This window comes from Anguilla anguilla, chromosome 8 (assembly GCF_013347855.1).
Source record: "Anguilla anguilla isolate fAngAng1 chromosome 8, fAngAng1.pri, whole genome shotgun sequence".
Lineage (NCBI taxonomy): Eukaryota > Metazoa > Chordata > Actinopteri > Anguilliformes > Anguillidae > Anguilla > Anguilla anguilla.
Window position 1 is genome coordinate 51,457,848 of NC_049208.1, and position 18,313 is coordinate 51,476,160.

General features: G+C 47.7%; 2 protein-coding genes across 4 annotated transcripts; both read left to right on the forward strand.

Annotated features, from left to right (window-relative positions):
- The first annotated feature begins 534 nt into the window (after window positions 1-534).
- LOC118232792 (four and a half LIM domains protein 3-like) lies at window positions 535-9,879 on the forward strand. Of its 3 annotated transcripts, none has more exons than XM_035427908.1 (6): window positions 535-684; window positions 5,251-5,421; window positions 7,013-7,187; window positions 7,775-7,944; window positions 8,879-9,065; window positions 9,486-9,879. In XM_035427908.1, the coding sequence occupies exons 2-6, from the start codon at window positions 5,263-5,265 to the stop codon at window positions 9,635-9,637; spliced, it is 843 nt and encodes a 280-aa protein (XP_035283799.1). In that variant the 5' UTR covers window positions 535-684; window positions 5,251-5,262; the 3' UTR covers window positions 9,638-9,879. The 3 variants fall into 3 exon arrangements, with proteins under 3 accessions (XP_035283799.1, XP_035283798.1, XP_035283800.1); XM_035427907.1 differs by having other exon boundaries at window positions 552-740; XM_035427909.1 differs by lacking the exon at window positions 535-684 and adding an exon at window positions 764-924.
- Window positions 9,880-12,288: 2,409 nt separating this feature from the next.
- stpg1 (sperm-tail PG-rich repeat containing 1) lies at window positions 12,289-16,164 on the forward strand. The gene is made up of 8 exons (XM_035430645.1): window positions 12,289-12,317; window positions 12,826-13,033; window positions 13,370-13,468; window positions 13,854-14,033; window positions 14,491-14,602; window positions 15,275-15,443; window positions 15,746-15,936; window positions 16,037-16,164. Exons 1-8 carry the CDS (start codon window positions 12,289-12,291, stop codon window positions 16,108-16,110), a joined length of 1,062 nt encoding a protein of 353 aa, XP_035286536.1. The 3' UTR covers window positions 16,111-16,164.
- Window positions 16,165-18,313: the final 2,149 nt, after the last annotated feature.

Genomic DNA, 18,313 nt, shown 5'->3' on the forward strand with positions numbered 1-18,313 from the left:
GTCTGTGTGAATGGATGAATGAGAGGCATCAATTGTAAAGCGCTTTGGATAAAAGCGCCATATAAAAATGCAGTCCAAGACACAGTTTCACCTGCAAGGGCCAAATGAGAAATCATCTGGGGGTTCCTGTGCATTTCCTTCAGACTTTTAGGTAATTTTCATTCCACTCCATAACGCACAGACCAAAGTGATGTTCTTATGATCATTCTATAACAATTTGGTATGACCATAAAACATGCAGAAGGCAATGAAGCCAATGTCCAACTTACTGCAACTTTGCAGAGCAGTGATATTGCACCGTGTTTTCAGCACAAAATCACTGGATAATTTTTGTCACGTAACTTTCCCAGGTATTGCAGAGTGCTGTCAGTGTAGATGTGATCCTCGTTCCACGCCTTACCTGACTCAAAGTCATCTTCAGCTCGGAAAGATGAATGGAATGTTGAAACTTGGTGCTGGAACTTATCATTTACGCGTCGAGAGAGGGGGCGAGAGAACAGGGCGGGATCTAATAACTTCAGCCTTTACTTGGTTGTGTCACACACGGGGTCGAGTATTACTATTCGTCATTGTGGCTTAGAGAAAGGGGCAGGCGCGTTCGCGTCTGCATACAGGCTGCATAATATCTTGACTAACGATTTGTGTTTGAGACGCGCACAGCTGAGACGGTGAACGAGAGAAAGGGTGCGTATCTGGATTGGCGACGGAGTAGAAGGTTGAGCTGCCAGACGTTCCTCTTGGTGAGAACGTATTCAGTGTTTCTGATTGTGTTTTTGGGGTGATAACGATTTAGAATCTAGCAGCTCTTCGGTGAATTGACGACTCTTGAACACTCCGAAAACTGTTGAAAGAGAGCTTTTAGACTGCGGAAGCGCTGTGTTGTCCATAACCGACGCTTCAAGAGGTACAGATTTGCTAGGAAAGGTAATATGAATTTTCTTAGTTCCTCGGAGGTGTTTAAAATTATACTACGCGCATATCCGTGCATGATGGTCAGGGAACTTAGTTTGTAACTTCGAGGTTATAGGCTAGATGCCCTGCAGTGCTGGGGGTACTTAGGTTGGACTTTAGAGCTAGCCATCGAACTCGACTTGTCTGTGTAAATGATTTCTGTGTAGAATAATACAAGTCTGCTGGAATGTATGTTTTCTTTTTTCTTTTTTTTTAACATAATGGACGGACCTGTCGAGACCATGTAATGTCATTTCAAAAGCTGTGTTTTCCACACGGTGTCATTTCTCACACTGTTTTGAATGTTTTTTTTTTTTGTAAAGTTTGATAAAAATGTAAAATTAAGATTGTAAAAATTTATGATTGTAAAATTTTAGAACGTGTTGAATTTGCGTACAGGAAATGTTTATGATTCTAGTTGCAATACACTTTTCATCAGAAGTCAATTATTTTTCAGGTCAGAAACCCTAAATGTTATCAATTAATCCAGGGACCACAATAAAAAGTAAAAACGGGCTATATAAAAAGAAGTTTTATATTTATAAATATTTTCCCCAGTGTGTATATAGTCACCCCCCCCCCCCCCCCCACTGTCCTCTGTCTCTATTTATAAAACACATTGTAATCACCCTCGCAAACAGAGCGATTCTGAGCAGGCCTTTCAGCAGGACACACGGAGAGCGGAGAGGTCCCCCACACCGTTCTGATCGCGCGAACCTTTTCTAACCACCATTTAATGAGCGGTAGTCATGCGCTTTTTCTCTGGATAGTACAATTCTAGACGCAAGGAATGTGCAGACTCCTTCTTCCCTGCATCTCTCTTTCCCCCTCCCTCCCTCTCTCTCTCTCTCTCTCTTACTTTTTCTTGTAATTGTGCTTGTTCCTCGTAGTAGACTTGTTGAAAGCCTTATGGATGATGTCACGGGTCATTATCATTCTTCACCGAACCACAGAAAATCTGCCTCTGTCTGCCTGACTTACAGCTCTGTTCACGTAAAAGTTGTTTTCACTTAAACACGGCAAAGTCTTGACCCTGTGTATGGCACAAGCAGGAGAAAGGGATATTTGTTGCTCCATTTTTATGTAAGGTGAGGGAGACTACAGCTGCTGGTTTTCCCTGTGTTACTGAGCAAGGTTCTTTGGCATTGCATTAGTTTAGTTTAATTTACAGGCATTTAGCAGACGCTCTTATCCAGAGCGACTTACATTGTATCCAATTATACAGCTGGATATATACTGGAGCAATGCAGGTTAAGTACCTTGCTCAAGGGTACAACGGCAGTGTCCTACCGGGGAATCGAACCTGTGACCTTTAGGTTGCAAGACCAACTCCTTAGCATTATACTACACTTCCGCCTAGCATTAATTCATTACTTCATTCATGTGCAGTGTGGGTTGGTGGGCGGGCTCAACCAGGTCGTGGGGTCCTGTGGTATCAGGAAGACTTGTTATCTGACAGCACGTCAGTGCCGGTCACTGTGAGGAGCGCACCTTCTCCGAATGGGCTGCCTGTCTGTTTTCAATGCTGCATTGTGGGCAATGGGATCACATTTCCTGTCTTCGCCCCCGGTGTGGTTCATTGTACTCCTCAGTTTCTGTTTGTGAGGGTTCTGTCTCGCTCTGTCTCTCTGTCTGTCTCTCTCTCTCTTCTGTCTATCTCTCTCTCTGTCACTATGTCTCACTCTGTCTGTCTCTCTCTCTGCCCCTCACTATGTTCAAGATACCAATACCTCTTTATACTGATGAAGAAGGTTTCCATCTGCAAATCCTGTGGCACTCAATAGATAACAGTGTATAAAGCTTTAAATACAAATGGCATCCAAATTATACTGATTTGTGTGTTCTTGTCTGTATGTGTGTGTGTCTCATTGCAGTCTTCCTCCCAGTAGTTCACTCTCTGGGCACAGGAAGGAAATGGGGAAGACGAGGTTCATATTTTCAGACGAAATTCAATTCAATTTTATTTGTATGGCACTTTTTCCAGAGAACTGTCGCAAAGACACTTTACAGAGCAGCAGGGCAAGAGACGGAGCAAACGGAGCAAACGTGTGTGAAACGTGCGGCAAGCTTTGTGTCTGGGAGCCACGAGATGGCTGACTGTCGGACGATCCTTTCTAGTTCTTCTCCCTCGGTAAAAGCGCAGTCCCTGTTTTAATCCCTCCGACTGCTTTGCGTGACAGGAATGTAAACATACCTGAGTCTTTGCCTGCCACTAGAATGTCCTCACTTTGTGTGTGGGCAGGTGTCTCCCCGCGGTCGGACCGGCTTCCCAGGTAGCAGCCTGATCACTTTTCTGTGAACATCGATCTCATCTGATAAGGTGAATCCGAATTATTTGAATAGTTACCGTGGGAACACGTGTGGGGGGTGTAACGACCACGGCCGTCATGTGCTTGTAGAGGGACTACCCTCAGGGGAGTTTAAGGGTGGATTGTGTACGATTTTTGCTGAGCTTACGACTTAAGACCTGATAGGGTGCACCAAGCTCACTGTACGCTAAGACTGAAAGTAGCCAATAATAATAACATAGTCTTTTGAACCTGCTGGTGATTTCTTCAGCCTGCTTTTGGTCGAACATGGGTCAGATTCTGTCCTTCGCCAGTCGTGCGGAGCTGTATCCAGTAGGTTTTGGGTTTGAGTCCCGCGCAGAAAGAGCGTGACAGAGAGCCCCTTCGAGCCGGCTTCTGTGACCGTGAGCGCTGAAGGGGTTCGTTGTCTAGACGGCTGTAATTACACGGCTGCCTGCCGCGGGCTCATGTGACCGGGAACTCTGACGCTCGCGGTGACGTCATCGCCCCCGCCGGGTTCAGGCTCGGACCGCTCGCCTCCCCCTCGCCGTCCCGTCCCGTCCGAATCCTCGCGGGCGCCTGCGCCGGGTCGGGTTACCGCGGTTCTCCGCGGCTGTTTTCGCGAGCGGCGTTTTCTTGCCTCTTTGGAAAAAAACATCTGGCGCGGCCGACCGCAGTAGAGGCCGTCGCCGGGCTGCTATTAATAGGCCCTCCTGTGGGCTAAAAAAGGGACACAATAGCTGGCAGGATCTGGAGAGGACGGTGGTTTGGGAGGCAAGCCATTGTCCTCTGTGCGGTTGCTGTGAGCACGATATTCGGGTTCTTTGACGCGCTGGCTGTCGGGAGGAAGCGGGGTTGACTTCTCACGTTCGCGATAAACCTGCCGAACGGCTCGGACCAGGCCTCCGCCGCCGCACGGGAACCTGACACGGCACAGGAAATGACTCTCCGCTTGAAGCCTTTTCTTTCTCTACGACGTCAGTGACCCTCGGGCGGTGTTTGACCCTTGACCCCCAGTTGTTCCACCTTTAGCGCCAGAGCAAACACTGTTGTCCAGCTTACCTACATCTCCGCTCGAGGCAGATGTTGGTGAGAGAAGGGGCATGGTAAGAAAAGGAGAGATAGATAAAGAGAGAGAAACAGATCACTGTAATGCCTCTCTTTTCTGCTTCAGAGTGCACAGAGTTAATCCCACACTTATGTTTGCTCTGACACTTTATTAGTGGCTCTTCTTAATAGGGAGTTTACTAAACCCTATTTCTATTTTACTCTATTGTGTTCTTATTCTGTGTCTTATTCTGTATCTATGAGAAGCACTTTGAATTGCCTTTGTGTATGAAAGGTGCTGTACAAATAAACTTGCCTTGCCTTGCCTTAACTTGAGATAAAACAGCACTTTTCCACAAAAAACAGCTGCATAAATAATCTCTGTGAGATTATGCAATAAAACAGCGAGCAGCAGTGAGCGGTATTGTGGAATGTTTTGTCCAGGGTTTTCACTTTTTTTCTTCACAAACACCGGTGAGTTTGGAATTCCCGAGAGCAAAGCACTTGTTCCTGTGGCAACAATATGGAAGGCGAAGATAAGGACAAATGTTGATTGAATCCAGGCTGTGTTGTATTTTTACATTTATTCTGGTAACTGTATCCACGGTGATCATAGATAGTGTCAGACCTGGGTCAAATACTTTTCTACACTTTACTGATATTGTCTGGTGTATTGGAACCAATGAATTACTCTCAAAAAAGTGCAAACCCTGCCTTCAGGCCATATTGGCAGGCTCGATTACGCCAGGCAAGATCAACAGAGCACAGAAAAGGATGTGAATCCAGAACAGATACGTATTTGACCCAGGTCTGGATGAGTGTATATATATATATGTCCATGACTTGTTCTCCTCCAGAGTCACAAGCACGTGTGAGACCTGTGTGGAGCTGCGCACGGGCTCCTGGGGTGGACCTGAGGACCCGAGGAGAGTTCGTGAGAGCGGCTGTGTTGTGTGTGTCGCAGGACCGGGTCGGTATGAGCGAGCGGTTTGACTGCGCGGGGTGCAAGGAGTCCCTGTACGGGCGCAAGTTCATCCAGGCAGAGGACGGCGCCCCCCACTGCATCCCCTGCTACAACAAGGCGTTCACCCACGCCTGCGCAGAGTGCAAGGAGCTCATCCAGCACAACGCCCGGGTGAGTCGAGAGAGAGGGAGAGGAAGAAAGAGAGAGAGAGAAAACTACGTTTGAGAATGTGTGTGTGTGTACGTGTGTGTGTGTACGTGTGTGTGTGTGTGTGTATATGTGAATGTGCGTGTGTGTGTGTGTATGTAAGTGTGTGTGTGTGTGTATATGTATATGTGTGTCTGTGTGTGCGTAAGTGTGTAGGTGTGTGTGTGTGTCTATGTGTGTGTGTGTGTGTGTGTGTGTGTATGTGAATGTGCGTGTGCATGTGTGTGTATGTAAGTGTGTGTCTGTGTGTGCATAAGTATGTGTGTGTGTAGGTGTGTGTGTGTGTGTGAACATCTCTGGTTTCTCATACCAGAGCTCTAACCACAGGAAGTCTGTTAAACTTATGAAATGCCCATTGGGACTCGGCTGATATTGTTTGTGTGGATCCGTCCTTCTCTCTCTCGCTGGTCGCCGTGCCGACGGTAATTTCCTTCAGACGTCTGAGGCGAGCGAAGCTGGGCTGCCCTTCGTGGAATGCAGGCAGGCCACGCCCCCTGCCCTGGCGTCCCTCTGTCACACTTGTGACTGGTGTGTCAGTGAGCTTCCCCCACAGGCACGGCCTGTAAATAAGTCTCGCTTGCCCCCCCTCTCCCCCCCCCAGGAAATGAACACAACACTGTCTGAAGCACTAACCCCCCCCCAAAAAAACACTCAAACTCATTAAACCCCATTTCGCTGTTTAACGTGGAAGTCCTTGAACCCAGATGTGTGTCCTTCTGGACTCTGAACTCGTCTGTAACAAGAGGCAACTGCTTCCACCGGCCAGACAATGTCTGCTTTTATTACGGTGGAGCAGGGTGTGTGTCACATGACTCAGGAAAGACGCCTAACCGTGAAGCCTTCAGGTAAAAGTGATGAACTTTTTTCTGGCCGTTCGTGAACAAGCATTTCCGGCGTAGTGACGTAACCATGGACACAGGCTCAGTCACTACAAAACCAAACATCTCATCCACTTACTGATCGTGGTGAACTCACAGAAGCACTGCCAATAGTCCTCTTTGTTCAAAGAATATCGGTAAGAATATTGTTGGTTTAAATTTAATTAAAGCATATATGCCAATAGGCCTGACTAGATTGTCAACTGCTGCATTCGTTACGTTCGTTTTCTCTTCGAACAACGCAAGGTTTTTAGGGTAATAGGGGTTTCTGGTGCTGTTTGTCAGCACAGAACACCCTCCATTACTATATTATCCCTGGCCACGCCCCCTTAATGAATATTCTTATGATGCATCAAAATGGAATGTTTTGAATGCTTCCAGGGAGACAGAACATAGGGTCAAAGGGTCAATTGCAGTGTACTTAGCTGAACTTTAAACCTCTAGACCACAGGACTGCATTTAAACTGGAACAGCTCACCCTTATTCCACAGCTTTGGACAGCAGCTCCAGTTAATATGTAGTCCTGTGCTCTGGAGGTTTAAACTCACTCTCTCTGAGAGAGCTTAATCAGTATAATGTGGCATCCAGGTAACACACTGCTATTGACCCAAAATGTTGATAATCTGGGGATGTTTTGTAATCTGATGAGCGACTCTCCTGGCCCCGCCCCCCTGCAGGAGCTGTGCTATGACGACCGGCACTACCACGAGCAGTGCCTGCGCTGCTCCCGCTGCGGCCGCTCGCTGGCGGACGAGCGCTTCACCCGCCACGGGACGGCGCTGCTGTGCAACGCCTGCTTCTGCAGCGAGTTCTCCTCCACCTGCGTGGCCTGCAGCAAGACCATCCAGCCAGGTAACCCCCCCCCCCCCCCCCACCGTGCACACGCCAGGACACACCCTTCTGTGGGTCAGTGGGGAGGAACTGATCTGGGGTCAGTAAGTATGAGGAACAGGGCAGAACTGACCTGGGGTCAGTAGGTATGAGGAACAGGGCAGAACTGACCTGGGGTCAGTAGGTATGAGGAACAGGGCAGAACTGATCTGGGATCTGTGTAGTTGAGCAATCGGCCCCAGAGGATCAGAATTAAAGATGAAGCCAGTTGTTTTCTCATTAGGGTACTGTTACTGTGCCCAGGGGGGGAGTATAACTGGCATATAAGCCTCCTGCTCATCTCTGTTCTACACATTATGCACAACACAGTGACTGATGTGAACTTGAGTCTGCTGGTTATGTTTATGCTGATAATCACACGTTATGAGCATGCCCGCAGGTCTTTCTAGTTCCTGTGTGTACACGGTGTCCCCACTGCCGATGGTGCCTGCAGGGTCATGTTGACACCCTGCTTCTCCACCCACCCCCCCCCCCCTCTTTCTCTAACTCCGCCTCTGGCCCCGCCCCTTTCTTTAACCCCTGCCTCTGGCCCCGCCCCTTTCCTCCAGGCTCCAGGAAGCTGGAGTACCAGGGCAGGACCTGGCACGAGGCCTGCTTCGTCTGCCTCGGCTGCCAGCAGCCGATCGGCGGCAAGGCCTTTGTGCCGGACGAGGACGGGCACTACTGCGGCCCCTGCTACGAGAACAAGTTCGCCCCGCGCTGCACCCGCTGCAAACAGGTGACCTGCAAGGCCCGCCCCCTTACTGGCGTCCGCGGGTGCTTACAGTCAGCTGTAGTCCTCCATGGAACCGAACCGGCTAACAGACAAATACAGTTTTTTCCTTCATACCAGACCTGGGTCAAATGTGTATTTGTTTTGGATTCAAATACTTTTCTACGCTTTACTGATCTTGTCTGGTGCATTGGAACTAATTGAAATACTCTCAAAAAGTGCAAACCTCGCCTACTGGTCAAATTAGCAGGCTCAATTACACCAGGCAAGATCAACAGAGCACAGAAAAGTATTTGAATCCAAAACAAATATGTATTTGACCCAGGTTTGCATACACACACTTTTGTGACCGATGAATTTGCCAGACTACATTTGTGAAAAAAAGGTAAACATTTGTATGTGGTGTCCGTTAAAGTTTAGGAAAAATGTGGATCACGGGTCTCACAAGCCCATCCATTATTTAATTATCACTTAGTACAAAATAATATCAATCTGGAGAAATAAGTCAATACTTTAAACACAATCCAAAGCGTCCATGTCAGAAAACACTATTTAAAACAGCCAGTGTTATTAATGATTTTTTTTAACATATACTTTATTGGTTCTTTATAATGTAAGTTTTTATTATTTTGATAGTTTTATAGCAGTGGTTCCAAAACCTCTCCTCAGGCACTTTGAGCCAGATCCAGGTATTTGATGTCTTCGCCTCAAACACACCTGATGCCTAATGAAGCCCTTAATTAGTTGTTATCAGGTGTGCTTGAAACGGAACACCTCAAAAACCTGGATCTGGATTGGGGTACCCAAGAAGAGGTTTGGGAACCACTGCTTTATACAACTCATTTTAATAAGTGTAGAGGAAAAAACAAAACAAAATGCTGTGTCTTCTGACTTCAAGTTCCCCCGTCCCTCCCTCCCTCCCTCCCTCTCTCCCTCTCAGGTGTTGGTGACAGGGGGTGTGACCTATCGCGATGAGGCGTGGCACAGGCACTGTTTCGTGTGCGCGGGCTGCGGGGTCGAGCTGGCCGGGAAGCAGTTCACCACCGAGGAGGACAGTCCCTACTGCGTTCAGTGCTTCACCAACACCTATGCCCGCAAGTGCGAGGGCTGCAGCGAGCCAGTCACAGGTCAGCATCTGGGTCACCTGCTCAGGGATTCTACAGTGACGTCACAGTCGGCCTGTTCCAGGCCCTGACGTGATTCTGGCTGCAGTGAGCCAATCACAGGTCAGCATCGCGGTCACCTGCTCGGGATTCAACTGTGATGTCACAGTTGGCCTGTTCCAGGCCCTGGTGTGACTCTGGCTCCAGTATCAATGCTTCTGTGTGCAACCTGCCAGGGAGAAAAACGGGAGTGTAGATTTGACCTGAAATAGCCAATGAAGTGGCCTCTGGTTTACCGAATTCAGTTTCCGATATATCTATAATGGTTCGTATGGTGCCAGTTTTCATTCCATTCCATTTTCTTCCATTCTCTCCTCTGTCTCCCTCTCCTCTCCCCTCTTCTCCTCTCCCTCTTGTCTCCCCTCCTCTCCTCTCCCACTGCAGGTTTTGGGGAGGGGAAGTTCGTCTCCTTCGAGGAGCGCCACTGGCACCAGACCTGTTTCGCCTGTTCCCGCTGCTCAGCGTCCCTGTTGGGCGTCGGCTTCTTCCCGGAGGACGACCTGATTCTGTGCCGTGATTGCAGCACCCTGTCTTAGACCACGCCCACCCCCTGCCTCAAACCGGCCAATCGGGCATCGGCAGTCTCGTTCACCCTGTCTCCCTTCATTTAAACTGCCCTCATCTCCTTGGCTGTGTTGTGTGTGTAACTTCACCCAGACTTGTCGTTTACGTTTCTGATCACGGTTTCTGTCCTAACGCTATGTGTGCGGGCAGTGCACAGATCTGAGCTGACGTCAGAGCTCTCCACATTGGCGCGGGACTAAATTATGTCAAAAAAGAAATAAACAGCCTGTTTCAAATGTTTCCTTGAATGATGTTTTTGAAAGATACAAATAAATGTATAGAGAAAAGACATCGGTTTTTGTCACGTGCCTTCTGTGCGCATTCCGCATGTAAGCAGTCAAGCAGGCAGGACGGAGTGTAGCACAGTGGGTAAGGAACTGGGCTTGTAACCGAAAGGTCGCAGGTTCGATTCCCGGGTAAGGACACTGCCGTTGTACCCTTGAGTAAGGTACTTAACCGGAACTTAACCGCTTCAGTATATATCCAGCTGTATAAATGGATACAATGTAAAATGCTATGTAAAAGTTGTGTAAGTCGCTCTGGATAAGAGCGTCTGCTAAATGCCTGTAATGTAATGTAATGCAAGGAAGGGGGAAATGGGGCTTAATAGGTAAATAACAGCTCTCACTGCACTGGAATGGCGGTGGGGGTGGCGAAAGAGAGGGATGAAGAGGTAGAGCGACAGAAAAATGGGGGGAGGGGAAGGACACGGTGGGATTCCCCAGATGACCAGTACTGGCCTGCTCAGTAGCATTGCACAGGAGGAATGTCGCAGAGAGATGTTGACACATCTCATCGGAGAGCAAACACAGATTCACACACACGCGCGCGCACACACAGATGTCCGGCACGCAGACATTAATGGCCGGTGAGTTTCGCACGCTCGTTCATTTTCTCTCTGTCGCTAAAAAGTCAAACAAAATGCCGTGAACAGCTTCTGCGCAGGACTCATTCAGGCAACGGCGATAGAGGGTTTTATTAAGCTGGTCGTCCGTGTGCAATCGCTCAGCAAAATGATCCCTTTGTGAAATATGTACATGTCACATTGTTAACGAGGGGAAAAGAAGGCTGTTTGGAGAAAACCTCAGTGTCACGTGCTTTAGACAACGGAAAACGAAAGATGGGGAAAACGCAGTGGGCGGTATGAAAGAAGGAGAAGAGGGAGCCTCTTTATCAGGAACGTTCCGAGTCGGAACGTGGCCGTAAAATGGTATGGCGAAGAGCAGCGTACGGCCGCGGAATGCGTCCCAAGGCTTCGCTCAAAATTCCGGAGGAGGCGCCTGTCAGAATTTTGACGCGGCCTGAGTTTTGGCTGGGATGGTGATTTCCCCCCGGGCAACAGTTCAACCCAGTAACACGCATCAGCGACAGTGTGAACTGTGCAGTCCCACGCTGATTCTCCCATTCCCAGGTGCAGCACTGTCAGCCCACGCGGATGCAGCTGACAGCTCCACGTGCAGTGCTCGTTGCTTCGAAGGGACATTTCAATTAGCATCGCACTGTCAATAACACAGCCCCGCGAGGAAAAATATTGACCTGTTGTCCCATGACAGAATACACCAGAAAGCCAGTGAGAAGGCGCAGGGAGCGCTATACTCAGAACAGCACAAAGAGAACGCAGCAGTCCTCTGAGGTCAAAGTTCACATCCCCCCTGAGACGTTTCTTCCTTTTTCCAACCCCCAAGCGAAGATGCTGACTTTCCGCTTTTAGAGTGAAGGCCTTGTTTTAGCGGATAGTCATATGAGGCATTTTTTTTTGTTTCCAATCCCACATTTCCTAGCGTTGAGTCGTCACCCGTCCGACAGACGTGGGTAACTGGAATGGGGCATTTCAGCGTAATGTGACCGGCTGAGTCAGCAAATACCTCCTGCCGACAAGAAAGAAAAAAGGAAAAAAGAAAACACGTACTGCCGCCAAGAACTCGTAAAACGATTCCGTTCTTACGCAATCCGTAACGAATGTTTTCGTTTTGATGCATGTCTGAATACACAGTGACACATGATGACATGCTGGCTGGATGCCAGTACGTGTCCTCTGACAAATCAGGTTTGGCATTTCGGCTACAGGAGCCTTCCCCTAGCAGTCTGGAAACTGGAATGTTCTGGAATATTCCCGAAAGAAGCTTGGTTTAAGATGAATAATACTGAAAACTGCATCGTCTGTTTTAAGACTTGTGGAGGGCCAGTTAAATTCAATTTTTAATTATGGGCTTTGTCCGGGTTTTGCTTTGCATATGGTTACGTTCTTGATGATGATTTAGGAGATAAGGAGGCAGGCATTTTAACAATGATACAGGAGTCTGTTCATTTAAAGAGAGAACCTCGTGACTCACTGAACAGGGTGCATTGCTGGTCTGAATTGGCCTGAACGCTGAGAAACGCTCAACTCGCGTGCCCTTCGAGGATTATCGTCACGTGGCGCCATCTAGCGATTGGCTTTAGTATTGCACTCGATATTGTTTCAAATGTTGAAAACTGCACAGAGTCATGTGCAGGACACGAACGATCCTACAGGGGGTGCTGTGTGACTTGAGCGCCAGCGACGCGCTTGCAGTGACGGCATGATTGCAGGCCTCCGGTGCCGTCTCCCGCCTGCCATGGTAACGTGTAAATACAGGGAATAATGGAAGAAGGAGATTCTAAAGTGTTGAGGTGAGAAACTTTTCATTTTGTCTCTGTTTTTCAGTGTTGTTGTGCAGCTGTTCATTAATGCGAACAGATCCTTTGTGATCCAATGGAATATTGACAAGATAGCAGCCAAGTTGCTAAATGATTTTTACTAAGTTGTTGTGTTTGGTGTGAAAACGTAGGTTCAGAAATTGCTTTTCGCAGAGCAACAAAGGCCAGAGTAATGGTAGCAATGGAAATACGAATGAGCAAAATATCTCACCAACAAATTTTTAAAACATTTTTTGCTCTAGATTTAGTGACAGTTGACAGTTTATTGGCTACAAGAGCCTGTGTAACTAGAGCTGAGGTTTCATGTATTTTCTTGCAATTAATTGTAAGCATTAAAAATATTTCTCCTTCACTCACACGATAGTGTTGAGCCATATTCAGACCGCGCAGAAAGCCGTCATGTTGCATCCGGCAAACTCTACATGAAAAAGAGTGAGTTTTTCAGCTGTGCCTCAAACAGAAATTCAGTGATTTGAGAGAGGTGCTGTTTTTCTATATTTTCAATTAAAATATTTTTTGATGAATTTAGTTTCCGTAGACTTTGGCATCTGCTGTATTCTTATTCAGGCTCCGGACTTCCCGTGAATACCGCTTCCATCCCTACAAAGCACCAGACCAAAGCCAATCGGAGAGCTGGGAGAAAAGGGTTCTCTGTACAGGCCAGGAGATTCAATGCTGAAAACAGTCAGGTAAAAAAAAAAAGAAAACATTGTCAATGAATCTTTTGTCGGTCACTTTCATTTGATTGCTCCCTTCAATTAAAGCACCACCTACCAGTCATGGAGAAAGAATTACCCTTATTGACCACTCATGTACTTAGTGACAATACTTGGAAGTGTTTGTGAAATGCACAAATTAATATAAAGCTCTGTCTACGCAGTCATTTGTATGGGGTGGCTCTGAAAAAAAAGACAAAACAGAGTTGCTAATGTGAAGAAGGGCTGATTCTTACCGATAAATGAAGCATGTTTTAAATTCTGTGTGTGAGAGTATCTTTGACGGAAAAAAATGCATCTTTGTTCCAGAATGGAAACCCCGGACCCGGTGCTTATATGTCTCACTGCTCTGCTGATGTCATCAGCCCCTCCTACTCAAAGAGAGGCACAGGTGGACTGGCTTCTCAGGTGAGGAGCCCAGACTAGGCCTGTTACCGCAGCCTGTCGCTAGGCCGAGCGCTCGATGTGGACCCGTGTATTACAGCCACTGCAGGTCGCGTCCTGACTCGTCTACTGTCTGCCTGCGTGAACGGTCCTCTACGGCAGTGACTGCGCAGCTGAGCTTATGGGCTGCAGAGTGACTGCGCAGCTGAGCTTATGGGCTGCAGAGTGACTGCGCAGCTCACGTTTTGGGATGCAGAGTGACTGCGCAGCTCGGCTTATGGTCCGCAGATGACTGCGCAGCCGAGCTTATGGGCTGCAGACGGGCCTACATAATATAACCTGGCATTCCAAAACGAGGAGAAAGATGGATGAAAATTGTTTTTTTAAAATAAGTACCTCCTCCCCACAGGCTGCTCGACTCCCGCCCCCGCGCCAGCGGCACACCCCCGCGCCCAACACCTACAACCTGCGGTCCTCCCTCATCCTGAACAACAGCTTCAGCCAGATCGGGACCAGCGCCTTCCAGCCGCCCATCGCCGTGACAACGGAGAGCTTCCGGAACGTAACCCCCGCCCCCAACCAGTATCAGGTGCTGACGGGTTCACGGTGAACAGCAGTGAACAGCAGCAGTCAACCTGCCCTCACTCAGACCAGTGCAGCCAGCTTAATGATGATTGTGTATCATTTGGCTAAATACTGCATAGGGTTGCATTGATTTGTTTGGTCTGGCATATTATGAATATTAAGAATATTTATGTACAGTTGGAAATTGTGTAAAATGGCAAAACATTAATGCTTGGGGTCAACAAATGCTGAACCGTCAGCCATGTTTTAAGTTTGGCTGTAGTCTTTGTAGTTTGTGTTGAATTCTTGCTTAGATAATGTCTTTTTCTTTTCAGACATGGAATTGTTAAATTTTCCTTGTGATATATAGTGGGTGTAATTCAGTGTGACACACATGCTACTTCCTGTTGCTACTGGGACACTTCCTGTCGCCATCATAACGCTTCCTGTTGATTTTTGGACGCTTCCTGTTGGTTTTGTAGGTGTCCTTCAGGGGGGTCGAGAGACACACTGCGGTTTCCGCAAAGTCTGTGTTTCTGTCCAGAACAGGACGAAGTAACCCATACTCTAACGTTTCAGATTGGCCGTCCCCATGTAAGAGCGCCTCACATGCTACTATGCTACGCTAAGTGCAGCTAACTTTTCAGATTGGCCATCCCCATATAAGAGCGCCGCACACGCTACTATGCTACGCTAAGTAGAGCTAACGTTTCAGATTGGCCATCCCCATATAAGAGCGCCTCACACACTACTATGCTATGCTAAGTACAGCTAACGTTTCAGATTGGCCATCCCCATGTAAGAATGCCACACAAGCTACTATGCTACGCTATCTACAGCTAACGTTTCAGATTGGCCATCCCCATAGAAGAACGCCGCACATGCTACTATGCTATCCTAAGTACAGCAGGTGGAGCGCTGTGAGATTATGTATATAGACCCTTTCACTGGTCATTTATTATCATTCATAGCATTACATTACAGGCATTTAGCAGACACTCTAATTCATACCGACTTTAAGTTTTTTCTACATAACACTAATTTCCACAGCTGGATATTTACTAAAGCAATTCAGTTGAAGTACCTTACTTAAGGGTACAACAGCAGTGTCCTACCTGGGCAGGACCAGGAACCTTTGAGTTACCAGCCTGGTTCCCTACCCATGACACTACACCGCCACTGTATGAAAACCCTTATCTGCGATGTTCCTCCGGATGCCATGTTTCTGCTCATCTGTTGCCGTGGTGACCGTGTCCTTGACGACAGGCGAGTACAGCGTGACCGACACCCTCACCAGGCCCGATCCCAGGGTGCCGTTCTCCTGCTTCAAGTCCAGCTCCGCCCGGATCCCCTGCCGGGAGACCAGCCGGGTGCCAGGCCCTGGGACCTACAGCCCCCACGAGCCCCCCAAAATTCTCAGGGGGGCTACCCTACCGTGAGCTGCTCTCGCATATAGTGTGGACCAATGAGGACCCTGCTTACACCAACACTAAAGCCCTAAACGTCTTATCCAATTGAGGATTTAAATCACAGGGGAGACATTGTGGTTGTGTCCAAATCAGAGCACTTGCTTACTATTGAGTATACAAGTTGTACAAGAGTTGGATGTAACTTGTGTACTCAATAGTAGGCAAGTACGCTGATTTGGATTTGTGAGAAGGGTTTGTTTGTTTATGGTGTTAAGGTTGTGTCTGACTTCCTTGTGTACTGTTTCCTGTGTTCTCTCTCCGTGTCCAGGAGGGGGCACTACTTGTGTCTGTCCGCTCCTGCTGTCCCGCCCCCGAAGGCCCCGCCCCTCCCTGGCCCCGGCCAATACGACATCGGCAGATGCGATGCCCCTCCCAAGCAGCTCGCGCCCGGGGCTGTGTTCATGTCCGGGACGGGCAGATGGGTCAGCGCTGCCACAGGAGGGAGTTACCCAGGCCCAGGTGGAACGGCCCCTGGATTTTGGGAGCTGAGCTCTGATTAACGGACCTTTGGCCCAGAGAGTCTGACACCAGAGCTAAATCACGACTCTTCTGCCTGCAGGTTACTATGACCCGGCCAGGCCAGAGAAGCAGTCCTTCCTCTACAATCAGTTCAAGAAGTGGGTGCCGGCATGAGGTCCTGAAGAGCAGAAGTGCGGCCCACCGTGTGTGTGTGTGTGTGCGTGAGAGAGAGAGAGAGAGAGAGAGAGAGAGAGAGAGAGGGGGGGGGAGAGAGAGAGAGAGAGAGAGAGAGAGAAAACACACAAAGGAAAAGCATTCACGCCTGATTAATTTAACTACAGTTTATGTAGGAAATTATATGCCTGCCAAATATGACTTTAGCAGACCTGTCATCCTTTTTCTTATAGATGTTTAGTAATAAAGATGTGCTTGCTGTATCCTACATCGTAATGTTATAAATCATTACTTGAGGAACGTTACCAACTGCACAACAGCTGCCGGAGTGATCAGGGGTGTGGGGGGGTGTGGCTAGTGCCCGGATCTGAGAAATTTGGCACGGAGTTCCATCAGGACCCGCTGGCTCAACTGTCACAGTTCAGAAACGTCAAATGTGTGACTTCAGTACAGAATGACCGGCTTTCGGACCGTTTGAGCTGAATCAGGAGTGCGTGATTTGATTTATTCGCGACACTGGACACCTTTGTAATACGATGGAGGATTTCCTCTGTGAAAATCCAGGCGTTCCCTGTTCTGAGCTCGAAGTCCCGCACCCACGCCCTAACGGCTGCAGATTCGTTCAGACCGACTCCCCCCTCACTCCCCCTCCCGGATTTTGTTTTCCAAAATTTGTGTTAAAAAAAAAAAAAACTCGCCTGTTCGACTACTGTCGTTTCTATTTTGAGCGGGCGACCGCCACTAACCGAAAAGAATGAGGTTCTGAGGTGTGGCGCCGCCATCTTGGCTCAAGCTGGCCCTCTGTGAACAGATGACCGCATCACTTTAGTATTCTATAAGTCAGCAGGAGCCATGTGTGCCTGCTAATGTGTGCCTTAACCACAATGCTAAGAAAAGCAGTCACCACTGTTACTGTATGCTGCTGTCACTGCACCAAGGAGAGCCATGCAGTGATACTGGAAAATATTGGTGGTCTGTGGCTTTTTATTTTCATTACTTCTGTTAATGCAGCTGGCTGCAACGTATGGAGAATCATACCATTCCTGTGCCTTACTGCCCCCCTCTGGGTGTCTTGTGTATTGCACCCTTAACAACAGCACTGTATTACAGCGCTAATATTATTAATATTATAATAATATTATTACTCAAGTCCGGCCCTCAATTCCAAATCTGGCCCAGGTTTTCTTTTCTGCCCGGTAATTGACTGAACAGTTGGTGCTTCTGATTGGCCAGACTGTCTTCACACCTGACTCCCAGGTAAAGGGAGGGTGGAAAACCAGAATTCCTCAGCCCTCTAGGACTGTGATTGGAATTAAATTTTTATTCAAGTTTTTAAAAAATTTGTATTAAGTGCAGCCCTGCTTTGTTGTTTTCCATATTGTTTTAACCTTCTTGTAAATTTGTGGGGTTTTTTTTTTGTTTGTTTGTTTGTTTGCTGTTAATATTGTTTTTGTGTTCAGTTATAATTTTGTTTATTGCTCATTTGGTCAATGCCAGATTTTTATCTCTGTGACTTTAAAAAATCTCGGGACACTGTTTGGTGGTCATGCCTCCACAAAAGGTCCCTTTATTTGCCTGTTTTTCACCTTTGAAAAATAAAGGAAGGATCTGTGTGTGCAGAAGCCCCTGGGGCCCTGTTACTGGTCAACCTTATGATTCATCTCTAAAGTAAAAAATGACAACAAACTGAAGAACCTCTTAAGTTTTCCTGTAGACAAGAAAGTTCATGTTTCACAAAACTTAAGGAAGCCCTGTGAATAAAACTGAAAAACAAGGTGCACTTTATTCCAGAAGGCAGGCGGGTGTATGAATGTGCCTGTACGTGCTGGTGCACACGCGTGCGTGTGTGTGTGTGTGTTTGTTCACGCTCGTGTCCGTGGATGTGAGTGTGTGCATGAAGGGCTCACCTGGTCATATCTCTGTGCTCTCTGCATGTGCAAGAGGAACTCAGAATATCGAATCCTTCTGCGAAAATGAAACATTTATTTTCTCACAGGACGAAATGTGCCAGCATTTGTCTTCTGTTTCCCCTCTCTTTTATGTGATATTGATCATGTGAAGAACTGCAAGGTCAAACTGAGGTGGTATGCAATGGACACGTGGTACTATGACAATTTAAATGAAGTTTAGCAACTACTTTCATAGAGACTGTACTCTAGCTGTATGCTAAAACATAGAAGGGACAATTTAATAATATTGCAGT